Here is a 13,753-nt window from a genome sequence, read left to right on the forward strand (position 1 = left end):
CAAAATAACCTGCTCATAAGGAATCCAGCAATGTCAATTATATTATCCTAACTTTAATCTGAGGTATTATTTACTAAATGTTAAAACTCAAGGGAGGATTGGTGGGGTGGGGAGGTTGGGACTGACCGGCGTTGGAAGAGGGGGAGCAAGGTGGGTAACTTTGATTGACAGATAGTGTCGGAAGATTATTTTTTTTTTATTAACTGAAGATATTTGTTTTAGCTCATAAAATTCATACAAATTACCCGGTCAGAATATAATTTACATTGCTGGAATTCTTATAATTTGCGATCATTTTGAATAAACATCATATATTTTGCATTAAACATACAAATTTTAGATAAAATTTTTTCTCTAGGTAACTATGTTATCTTTTTGCAAAATATATGACATATTCAAAATATTCCTGGTCTTACAAACCAGCAATGTCAATTGTATTATCCTAACTTTAGTTTGAGGTATTATTTATTAAAATTTAGTGGTTTTCCCCAAAAATTTCTGAGAGGGAAGACAGCAGTGTAGTGTGAGAGGAGGGAGTTGAGTCCATTATTTGAATGGACATTAACTTGCAACTGTATTTCTCTATTTCTCTAAGTATTAATTGTGTGCATGTACCATCATAAATGATGTTATTTTACTACAACATAGGTATGTGCCTTCAAAAAGTGGAGTTTGGGGTCGGGCCGTTTCTATTGAATCCCATATGTTCTGTTGTTCACTTAACGCCGGACCTCTGGGTTCAATTGACCACACAACTATATATATATATATATATATATATATATATATATATATATATATATATATATATATATATACATACTTACTGTCGAACTTCCTGTGACAGTCTAATGTCTAAACACTCGATAGTGGTGGTGTGAGGCAATGGTGGTGGTGGCAGGAGTTTGGTGGTAGTGTGTATTAGGCAGTGGTGGTGATGGGAGTTGGATGGTGGGGTTGGTAGAGTGTGATGGTAGTGAGTGATATGAGATAGTGGTAGTTGGTGGTTTAAGGAAGTGGCTGTGGCAGTAGTGTGGTGTGGGGTGGTAGTGGTGGGTGGTGTGAGGTAGTGGTGGTGGCAGGAGTGTGAGGTAGTGGTGGTAGCAGAGGTGTGGTGGTCGATGGAGTGAGGTAATGGGAGTGTGGTAGGGGTTGTGTGGTAGTGGTGGTGATGAGAGTGCGGTGGTGGTGTAGTGGTAGGTGGTGTGAGGTAGTGGTGGTGGTGTAGTGGTAGGTGGTGGTAGTGGTGGTGGTGTAGTAGTAGGTGGTGTAGTGGTAGGTGTGTGGGGTAGTGGTGGTGGTGTAGTGGTAGGTGGTGTGAGGTAGTGGTGGTGGCGACAGGAGTGTGGTGTGGGTGGTGTGAGGTAGTGGTGGTGGATGGTATGAGGTAGTGGTGGTGACGGGAGTGTGGTGGTGGCAGGTGTAAGGTAGAGGTGGAATACTCATGCGTCATTATGTACTCTTGCTCACTCCTGCTTGTAGTGTACTTCACCCCATCCATCGCCTACCTGGATGACCAATATGGGAACACCCGTGGGCCTCAGGACAAAAGAAGTGGGAAGTGGCAGGCCCTCTCATATGCCACCAAAGTCAAATTAAAAAGAAATAAATAAAGAGATGCTGGAGCGAGGATATGCATTGTAGCACGCGATTATAAAGTCAATGAATCCACCATCAGAACCGTCAGGAAATACCGGGAGAAAATATTATCAGCTGTCTGCACCACTGACCCAGAGATTCAGAAGTCTGTGCCTGTTACCCAAAGTCGTTTTAGATTAAAGGTCTGGCGAGTCCAGTACGATATAGTGAATATAACATGAGTTAAATGGCATCGCATGTGCGGGTTTCTGATGTGTGGATGTGACCAGTATGATATTCCCGTGCAAAATAGGACCGCACTTTACTAGTGGCATACAGTACTGTACTGTACAATGGTTTTTAACACCAAATTGTATTTATTACCATCAGTACTCGTGTAACTCCCTACCACAGTATTTACATGATATTACACACACAACCTCAAATTTTTATTTTATTTTTTTCAATACACTACATTGTATGTATGTATTAATGGTGTGCATGGTGAGGGTGGTGTTGAGGGGTTTTTATTGGGAGGGTTTGGTACCAATATCAGATTATGAGATTGATTGATTTTTGCATTGCGAATTGATTACTATTGGTATATTCTTCCTTTTAATTACAACTTTTATATAAATTATATATCCAATGATGATGATATGCCTTAATGTCGTACAGTATAATCTTTAAATTCCATGACTTAGATGTACTGTAAAGATGGCATGGGCCTCCTTGGCCAAGTGCTGTATTTTAAAATTTCATCACTGTTTCCATTATTCTTCAACCGACTTGTTCTTTTATTCTAGAGTTTGAAATTGTATGTATTTTTCAAATTAACTTATAAACTCTCTAATTTCAGGTGAATCAAGCACTTCATCAAATAGGACTAACTGTCCCTTCTTTCAAGTTGCCAGGAGTTTTTAAGCAGATAGTAGCATTACACAAAGAACCTACTCAACAATGGAAGAGGGAATTAGAGGTGGGATCAATTTAAGAGTAAAAAATTCTTCATATACAGGTACCTGCATGTATAAAAAAGAACTTGCTTTCTAAGGTAACTGTTCTTTTAGTATATTGTGCATTATAGTATTATATCCACTTCATAATGTCCAAGTTACTGTATATCATACCCTTTTTTTTCCTCCAAATTCAAGTCTTTTCTGATAGATGCAGTACTCCCTTAATTTTGGCTTTGGCTGTATTATTGGCTTTCCAATTAAAGCATTCACTTTATTTTATGTCCGTTCATTCTATCAATCCATCTATCAGCCATACTGCATTGATAAATAAAGGTAAAATACACCACTTCAAAAGCATACAGACTCAAATATCCTCTTCGATCTTACAGTGTCATCTATAAAGATAAACCCTTGATTTAACGGACACTGTCTATAATGGACTTGGCTTTAATGGATACTGACTAATTCGGACTAGGTTCATATATTGAGTCAAAATTTATTGGTCAAAATTTATGGACTTGGGTCCATTCATATCCAAATTATCACAAATAATTTCAGTAATACCCCATTTTACTCTACCCTGCATAATGTCTGATTCATTATAGAGATCTTTGGTTTTCTCCTAGAGTTATTTTTTACGAGAAAAAAAGAAAAGAATGATCCATAATATAAGGCAGAAGTTAAAAGACAGAGCATTTGGGACTCACTGACAATGGCCATGCTTGTTTAAAGTCTCTGCCAAAGAGACATACCCATGTACTCCTGCAGCCAATCAGCACTCTCCTCGTGTTAAAAAAAATTTCCATTAACATTCAACTTACTTGACACGCTCATTCTTTATATGACTGATTTCCTCATAATATAGTGAATAATTGTGACCCCATGTTTATTTTACGAGACAAAAAAATACCCTGTACAGTTGTACCCCACTTGATCAATTGAACCCAGAGGGTCCCGCGTTAAGTGAACACAAACATATGGGATTAATTCCAATAAAACCAGGCCCGACCCCCAAACTCCCTTTTTGAAGGCACATACCTATGTTGTAGTAAAAATAACATCTTAATTTTATGATGGTACATGCACACAATTAATACTTAAGAGAAATAGAAATACAGTCGCCAAGTTAATGTCCATTCAAATAATGGACTCGACTCCCTCCCCTCTTCTCACACTACACTCACTGGCTCTTCCCTCTCAGAGAAATTTTTGGGGAAAACCACTAAATTTTAATAAATAATACCTCAAACTGAAGTTAGGATAATACAATTGACATTGCTGGATTCCTTGTAAGACCAGGAATATTTTGAATATAAATGTCATATATTTTGCACAAAAGATAACATACTGTACTTACCTAGAGAAAAATTTTATCTAAAATTGTATGTTTAATGCAAAATATATGATGTTTATATTAAAATGATCACCAAATTATAAGAATTCCAGCAATGTAAATTATATTCTGAACGGGTAATTTATGAATTTTATGAGCTAAAACAAATATCTTCAGTTAATAAAAAAAAAATATTCTTCACAGGGTAACAGATGGTCGGTTGGTCCCTCCTCCCCCACCCCCCACCACCCGTCCCAAGGAGATGTGTGGATAACCACTAAATTTTAATAAATAATACCTCAAACTAAGTTAGGATAATATAATTGACATTGCTGGATTCCTTGTAAGACCAGGAATATTTTGAATATAAATGTCATATATTTTGCACAAAAGATAACATACTGTACTTACCTAGAAAAATTTTTATCTAATGTATGTTTAATGCAAAATATATGATGTTTATATTCAAAATGATCCTAAATTATAAGAATTCCAGCAATGTAAATTATATTCTGACCGGTAATTTATATGAATTTTATGAGCTAAACAAATATCTTCAGTTAATAAAAAAATAATCTTCACAACACTATCTGTCAATCAAAGTACTCCACCTTGCCTCCCCTCTTCCAACCACGCGGTCAGTCCCAACCCTCCCCACCCCCCACCAATCCTCCCTTCCAGAGTTTTTAACATTTAGTATTAAATAATACCTCAGATTAAAGTTAGGATAATATAATTGACATTGCTGGATTCCTTGTAAGACCAGGAATATTTTGAATATAAATGTCATATATTTTGCACAAAGGATAAAATAGTTACCTAGAGAAAAAATTTTATCTAAAAATTGTATGTTTAATGCAAAATATATGATGTTTATATTCAAAATGATCACCAAATTATAAGAATTCCAGCAATGTAAATTATATTCTGACCGGGTAATTTGTATGAATTTTATGAGCTAAAACAAATATCTTCAGTTAATAAAAAAAAAAATAATTCTTCACGGGGTAACAGATGGTCGGTCGGTCCCTCCCTCCCCCCCACCCCCCACCAACCGTCCCAAGGAGATGTGTGGGATAACCACTAAATTTTAATAAATAATACCTCAAACTAAAGTTAGGATAATATAATTGACATTGCTGGATTCCTTGTAAGACCAGGAATATTTTAAATATAAATGTCATATATTTTGCACAAAAGATAACATAGTTACCTAGAGAAAATTTTTTATCTAAAAATTGTATGTTTAATGCAAAATATATGATGTTTATATTCAAAATGATCACCAAATTATAAGAATTCCAGCAATGTAAATTATATTCTGGTCGGGTAATTTGTATGAATTTTATGAGCTAAAACAGGCAGTCAGGCAGGGTGGCGGGTGGGGCAAATCTAAAAATAGCGTCTCGAGCCAGACACTCACCGCGTATATGTGGAAAAAATCCGTGTTAAGTGAAAGTTCAGCTCTGGCGAGGCACCGCGTATATGATAAAACGCGTTAAGTGAAACCGCGTTAGGCGGGGTAATACTGTATATGAAAATCCATTATATACATACAAATCAGCTGTTCACTTGTGCTTCGCAGCAGCCTGTCATTATTAATCATAATTCCCCCTCCTGACCATTAACATCCTCCAACACCACCAACACACCCTCCAACACACACCCTCCAACACCACCAACACACACCCTGCAACACACACCCTCCAACACCACCCAACACACACCCTCCAACACCACCAACACACACCCTCCAACACCACCAACACACACCTTCCAACACCACCAACACACACCTTCCACCAGCACACCCTCCAACACCACCCTTTGCACCCTCCAACACCACCAACACACCCCTACAACACCACCAACACACCTACAACACCCACTAACACACACCCTCCAACACCATAACACACACCTACAACACCACCCCCCTAACACACCCTCCAACACCACCAACACACCCTCAACACCACCAACACACCCTACAACACCACTAACACACCTCCAACACCACCCTTTGCCCTCAACACCTGCTTGCACCTTCCCAACACCACCAACACACACCCTACACCACCACCAACACACACCCTACAACACCACTAACACACACCCTCCAACACCACCAACACACACCCTCCAACATCACCAACACACACTCCAACATCACCAACACACTCTCCAACACCACCATACACACCCTCCAACACACACCCTCCAACATTTATTTTTATATATTCTCGTATGACCAGCCTCTTATGGTGTATGTTTTGTCATTGATAATATAGAATATTAAATTTACTACAATAGAAAAAATACTATATATAATTAGTAATTTGCATAAAAATTAAATAACAAGCCAAATAATAAGGTAAAAATAAGTATTTTACTGTATATGGAGGGTGACAACAACGCCGTGTGAGTTGAGTGCTGGCAACTTTACTGTACAGTGGGGTATGCTATAACGAATCTAATTGGTTCTAGAACCACTTAACACTGAAAAATTTCTGTGGAAATTGTAAAAAATACAGTACAGTAGTACCCTGCTTAACGCAGTCAATTGAACCCACAGGGTACCGTGTAAAGTGAAAACCGCGTTAAGTGAACAACAGAACATATGGGATTAATTCCAATAGAGACTGGCCGGACCCCCAAACTCTACTTTTTCCGACACAATACCTATGTTCTAGTAAAAATAACATCTTAATTTTTTGATGGTACATGCACACAATTAATACTTAACAGAAATAGAGAAATACAGTTGCCAAGTTAATGTCCATTCAAATAATGGACTCGACTCCCTCCCCCTCTTCTCACACTACACTCGCTGGCTCTTCCCTCTCTGAGAAATTTTTGGGGGAAAACCACTCAATTTTAATAAATAATACCTCAAACTAAAGTTAAGATAATATAATTGACATTGCTGGATTCCTTGTAAGACCAGGAATATTTTGAATATAAATGTCATATATTTTGCACAAAAGATAACATATTTACTCAGAGTAAACATCATATCTAAAATTTTTAAGTTTAATGCAAAATCTATGATGTTTATATTCAAAATGATCATCAAATTGTAAGAATTCCAGCAATGTAAATTATATTCTGCCCGGGTAATTTGTATGAATTTTATGAGCTAAAACAAATATCTTCAGTTAATAAAAAAAAAAAATATATTCTTCACACCGTAACAGATGGTCGGCCAGTCCTTCCCTCCCCCTCACCTCCCACCAACCCTCCCTACCAGATGTGTGGGAAAACCAGAATATTTACCTTTTTAGTAATAAATAATACCTCAAACTAAAGTTAGGATAACATAATTGACATTGCTGGATTCCTTGTAAGACCAGGAATATTTTGAATACAAATGTCATATATTTTGCACAAAAAATAACATATTTACTCAGAGTAAACATCATATCTAAAATTTGTATGTCTAATGCAAAATCTATGATGTTTATATTCAAAATGATCATCAGATTGTAAGAATTCCAGCAATGTAAATTATATTCTGGCCGGGTTATTTGTATGAATTTTCTGAGCTAAAACAGGCAGGCAGGCAGGCGGGGCGAATCTAAAAATAGCGTCTCGAGCCGGACACTGCGCGTATACGTGGAAAAAACCCGTGTTAAGTGAAAGTTCGGCTCTGGCGAGGCACCGCGTATACGTGAAATCGCGCTAAGCGAAACCGCGTTAAGTGGGGTATTACTTTACTTTATCTTACCTTAGTGTTGTTCAGCATGCAGGACAGGAGGCAGAGGGGGAGGGGGGATGAGAGAATTATGGAGAAGAGGTGGAAGGAGAGGAGTCATCCTTCCTAGCCCTCTTTGGTGACTGTCTTACAGGCACTTTGTCCGTTTATTTATAATTTCTTTCATAGTTTCAAGAGTTATTAGTTTTCTCACTCGCTTTTGACTATTCATTGTTACAATTGTACACTTGTATAACAAAATAGTTATAAAAATGACACGAATTTCCACATCAAAAGACGAAATTTCAACAAGTTCAGTGGTGCACTGACTACACAATGAACCAATATGGCGCCTGACGCTCTTTATGTGAGCCGCTTTACAACAATATTCATGCGCCAGACGAAATAGTCCTGTATTCATCCGCGTTCGTTGTAGGAGTTGTGGTTGTTATAGCATTCTCAATTTTATAGGTAAAACTGTTCGTTATAGGAATATTCGTAGTAGGATCCGTTCGTTATAGCATACCCCACTGTATTGGGGTGAGCGGTGTCAGTGGAAACATCAGCTATTTCCTCTCTCTAAGCAAGAGACTGATAATAAACTACAGTGCAATAGCTCATCTGGGGTTAAGTGTGGGATTTGGGGGGAAAATTAATTATTTTTCGATAATGTTTTATTAACCAGGGACCAAATGAACCTAGGTAGTAGGCAGCTATCAAACGGAGGTACTACCCGTTGGAAGATACTGTAAGCATAATGTGTTGTCTAATGGTAGACCCTGCTGCCAAATGGCATTACAAAAATTTTGACCAAGTCCCAGGTTGCTGATCTCACTATCTGCCTCATTTACACACAATTGCAGGGTTTCAATTGTTTCTCTGACTTTGACAACACAACATACATACTGTATATCATTTCTCACCATTAATCTTTTTTATTTATTTTTTATTTATTTATGGTCTTTTATTATTATTATTATTATTATTATTATTATTATTATTATTATTATTATTATTATTATTATTACTAATAATAATAATAATAATAATAATAATATTAATATTAATGTGTGTGTGTGTATGTGTATGTGTGTGTGTGCCCCCAGGCCCTGATGTGGGTCATTGACCTGTGCCCTGGTGGGCTAATCCCATAAAAAAAAGAATTATATGGGAATTATGGTGAATTGCATACTGTTGTTATAAAGGGATGGGGGCTGACGAGCACAGGCCGGGAGGTGACTTGTCCTGCCTCCTTCACCACCCACCATCTCCTCTCCCCGACTATGCACCCAAATATAGTTTTGTACAGTAGTATCTTAATACGATTCATATTATATTCCTATAATTCATTAATTGGTATTATATGAGGAAGCCGCTACCATGAGAGGGAGCTGTTCGATTTCATTCATTTTACCACAGATGTTCATTATACACAGATGTTCATTATACAAATTATATAGTATATATATATATATTTTTTTAATACTTGTACTGCATCCCATCAACATTATGTTACATAGCATTTTAAAAATCAGTGTGGAGTAAGGTGTGAGAAGGGGGAGAGACCCTTGGGGGGGAACTGATCATTGACCACCAAAAAGGTTTGTCTCCCACTCCTGCCTTTGTCATTCCTACTGTATCTCAACACAATATTGTTTATTTGTTATTTATTGATTATTAGAGATGTTACTGTAATAATTTGTGCTTATTAATACATGTACCCTTCATATACATGTACAGTATTACCCCGCTTTACGCGGTTTCACTTTACGCGATTTCTCATATATACGTGATGCCTCGCCAGAACCAAACTTTCACTTTCTGTGGTTCATCTACCCATATACGCGTGAAGTATAATTTTTTTTTTTTTTTTATTTAGCTCATAAAATTCATACAAATTACCCGGCCAGAATATAATTTACATTGCTGGAATTCTTACAATTTGATGATCATTTTGAATATATACATCATAGATTTTGCATTAGACATACAAATTTTAGATCTAATGTTTACTCTGATTAAATATGTTATCTTTTGTGCAAAATATATGACATTTATATTCAAAATATTCCTGGTCTTACAAGGAATCCAGCAATGTCAATTATATTATCCTAACTTTGGTCTGAGGTATTATTTATTAGTAAAAAGGTAAATATTCTGGTTTTCCCACACATTTATCTGGTAGGGAGGGTTGGTGGGGTGAGGGAGGGACCGACCGACCATCTGGCACGGTGTGAAGAATATATATTTTTTTTATTAACTGAAGATATTTGTTTTAGCTCATAAAATTCATACAAATTGCCCGGCCAGAATATAATTTACATTGCTGGAATTCTTACAATTTGATGATCATTTTGAATATAAACATCATAGATTTTGCATTAGACATACAAATTTTAGATCTAATGTTTACTCTGAGTAAATATGTTATCTTTTGTGCAAAATATATGACATTTATATTCAAAATGTTCCTGGTCTTACAAGGAATCCAGCAATGTCAATTATATTATCCTAACTTTAGTCTGAGGTATTATTTGTCACTAAAAGTTAAAATTAGTTTTTTCACCCAACATTTGGTAGGGAGGTTGCGGAGGTAGAGGTTGTGAATCGACTTCCACCATCTGGCGCCAAGTTAAAGATGGGGAGTTGGGGGCACTTTGATTGACAGATAGTGTCGCGGAAGAATATTTTTTTATTAACTGAAGATATTTTGTTTTAGCTCATAAAATCTATGTTAAATTATTGTGGGACCAGGAATAGGATTTACATTGCTGAATTTTACAATATGATGATCATTTTGAATATAAACATCATGATTTTATTAGACATACAAATTTTAGATCTAATGTAATAATTTGGTTTATACAAAGCAAGTATTTTATCTTTTGTGCAAAATATATGAAGTTTACATTCAAAATATTCCCTGACCTGCAAGGAATCCAGAAATGGCAATTATATTATCCTAACTTTAGTCTGAGGTATTATTTATTACTAAACGTTAAAATCTAGTGTTTCACCCAATCATTTCTCAGAGAGGTAGGGGCCAGTGAGCTGGGAAGAGAGGGGGGGGGGGATTTGAGTATTATTTGAATGGACATTAACCTGGCGACTGTATTTCTCTTAAATATGAATTGTGTGAGCATACCATCATAAAATTTAAATGTTATTTTTACTACAACATAGGTATTGTGTCGGAAAAAGTGGAGTTTGGGGGTCCGGCCAGTCTCTATTGGAATTAATCCCATGTGTTCTGTTGTTCCATTTACGCGGATTTCACTTTCCGCGGTACACCTGTGGGTTCAATTGACCGCGTAAATCGGGGTACTACTGTACTGTAAAGTACAATGTTTATTAATACCTGTACCCTTCATCTGCTGTACAGTACAATGCTTATTAATACAGTCGGCCCTTAACATACGCGGGGGTTAGGTAACAGACACACCCATGAATGTTAAAAATCGGCGTATTTTTGCTGGCCCCCCAAAAAAAAAAACACCCTTGGCCCCCCATGTCCTTATTTACCGTATATACCTGCGTGTAGTTCGAGTTTTTAAGACCAAATTTTTTGGCAAAAAATTGGGGGTCGACCTCTAAACGGGTAATAGATTCGTTAGGTTGAAAAAGATTTACCAGTAACTACCAGTAAACAATGGAAACGACGCACCACCAGCTGTGAGTGTCGGTACAGTTGCCAGGGCAGATCTCTTGCGTCATCATAGCAAGCCCAAGTAGCCAAATGCATGGTATGGTAGCACAGGACGATGTAAAAAATAAAGTATTAATTTTTTAAAGTTTATTTATAGATTCATAAATTTTTGTTCATTACATTTGAAACATCAAACTTTGTTAATTAAATTTGAAACAAAAGAAAACTACGATACCATATTTCTAAATACCTGGTATTTTCATTAAAATATTACATCACAAGTATATTTTACCTTAACTGTGACTGGATGAATATATTCTCAGAAATAAATATTGAAATGTAATATTTTTGCTGAAATGACGTATGTATTACAGTGGAAATTGGGATAAAATCATGACGAAAACAATGACTTTCACTTTCTTTCGTTGTTCAAAAGATTTTACCGTAATCGCTTTTCGAATGGTTTTCAGTTAAAAAACTGTTGTATTACAATAATATTCTATCCTAATTCGAAAAGCGATTACGGTAACATCTTTTGAACGAAAGAAAGCGAAAGTCATTGCTTTTGTCACTTTCCACTGTAATACGTACGTCATTTCAGCAAAAATATTATATTTCCATATTCTCAGAAATAAATAGTAGTTTTGCTGAAACGTAATGTATTTCAATGTAAATTAGGATAAACTACATGAAAACAAAAGACTTTACCTAACCTTCTGATGTTCAAGATATGTTACTGGTTTTTTTATTAGTTTTCAGATAAAATACTGTTATATTAGTGATATTCTATTCATACTGTGCTTGATATAATACATTCACAGAAATGTAATATTTTTGCAACTACAATGCTGATGTCAACACAAGCGTGGTTACAGCGAGACTGACTGAGTGAGGGAGCGCGGGGTGGCGTGACGCGCTATGCGTGTGTGTGTGTGGGGTAGCGGGCGGTGTGCATTGTTTGGTGCCTCGCGCGATTTGAATGTACAGTACTTCAATTACTTCAATGTACAGAATACAGGTTGTACCTCTCTAGTCCGGCAACCTCGGGACCTGACCGGTGCCGGACCATGGAAATTGCCGTACCATGGAAATTCACCCTTTTCCTGGATAGATAGTGAATTGTGCTTATGCCTGGAAGTACTAGCACCACTTTCTCTGCGTCATGGTCTCTTTGAAGACATATTGAAGGGTTAAATGTCGTATAGTAGCTTCTCAAATTTAGCGAGTTTTTAATTCTTAACGTATTTTATTGAAACACACAAAAAAATAAATAAATAAAAATTTTGACAGCGGAAACTTGAATTTCGACGGGTTTGAACGGCCCGCCAACGTGCAGACGACGTGCATAATCGTGTAAACAGCGTCATTTCTCTTATGTACAAGAGATTCATTATTGTTTATTACTGAATGTCTTTTTTATCGAATTAATGTTTATGTGTGCAAAATGAGCAATAAAATTCATTAATAATACGTAGAATATTAAAACACGAGGAAATGACACAACATTGTTTTCGTTGATTACAAAACCAGTGACTGACTGGTTCTACATATAAAACTGAAGAAAATAAGACCTTGGTTGTAGCTGTAGTAAAATTAATATGGTTGTTTTAAGTAATGTTATTTAATGTTAATAAATGGAACAATAGAAGTAGCTAAGGATAATGGTAAAGGAAAAAGAGATCGCATATGTTAGTGCGCATGCGCACACGTGAAAACATATCGTCATTACTTTACATAACAATATGAAAGCAACACTTATTTACTGTTCATATATATTTTAATTAATGTTTCTGAATTTGTTTTTATTGAATTAATGTACGTGTGTGCAAAATTAACAATACAATTTATTAATAATACGTGGAATATTAGAGGAGACGAGACGGCTGCCGGCATTGTTTATGTTAAAGCTTACGAAACCAGTGACTGATTGGTTCTACATATAAAACTGAAGAAAATAAGACCCTGAGTTTAGCTGTAGTAAAATTAATGTAAAAAATGAATATGGTTGCTTGAAGTACCTGTAATGTTATTTAATGTTAATAAATGGAACAATATAAGTAGCTAACCATTAATGGTAAAAAAAAAAGTGAGACTGCTCGTATGTAAGTGCGCACATGTGAAAATTTATCGTCATTACTCTACATAAGAATATGAAAGCAACACTTATTTACTGCTCATATATATTGAAGGGTTAAATGTTGTACTCTGTATAGACAAGCAGAGAGAGAGAGCAGCCGAACTGCCGGATGTAAACAAACCTTAATTCCCGCTTTTTTTTGTAAGGGGATTAGCCCACCCGGGAATAGGTCACTGACCCACATTAGGGCCTGAGGGGCAAAAATTTAATACTCCTGTAATAATAATAATAATAATTCAGAGAAGTAAAAAGAAAAAAAAAAAGCTGCATATCTACCTATTGGACAAACTAAAATCGTTCCGGACCACTGGAGTTTCCGGACCACAGAATGCCGGACTAGAGAGGTACAACCTGTATTCCTCCGGCCGGGCAATCCGCTTATTTGCAAATCCGTGTATGCTAAACC

General features: G+C 36.3%; 1 protein-coding gene across 1 annotated transcript in view; it reads left to right on the forward strand.

Moving 5' to 3' along the window:
* The window catches only part of LOC121873209, a 209,441-nt gene that overhangs the window by 41,540 nt on the left and 154,148 nt on the right, over nt 1-13,753 (forward strand). Inside the window, exon 6 of the mRNA XM_042376562.1 lies at nt 2,438-2,557. Within this exon, the coding sequence (XP_042232496.1) occupies nt 2,438-2,557 (120 nt within the window). The remainder of the gene's footprint in view (nt 1-2,437; nt 2,558-13,753) is intronic.

Source organism: Homarus americanus, unplaced genomic scaffold, assembly GCF_018991925.1.
Source record: "Homarus americanus isolate GMGI-L3 unplaced genomic scaffold, GMGI_Hamer_2.0 scaffold32929, whole genome shotgun sequence".
Classification (NCBI taxonomy): Eukaryota; Metazoa; Arthropoda; class Malacostraca; order Decapoda; family Nephropidae; genus Homarus; species Homarus americanus.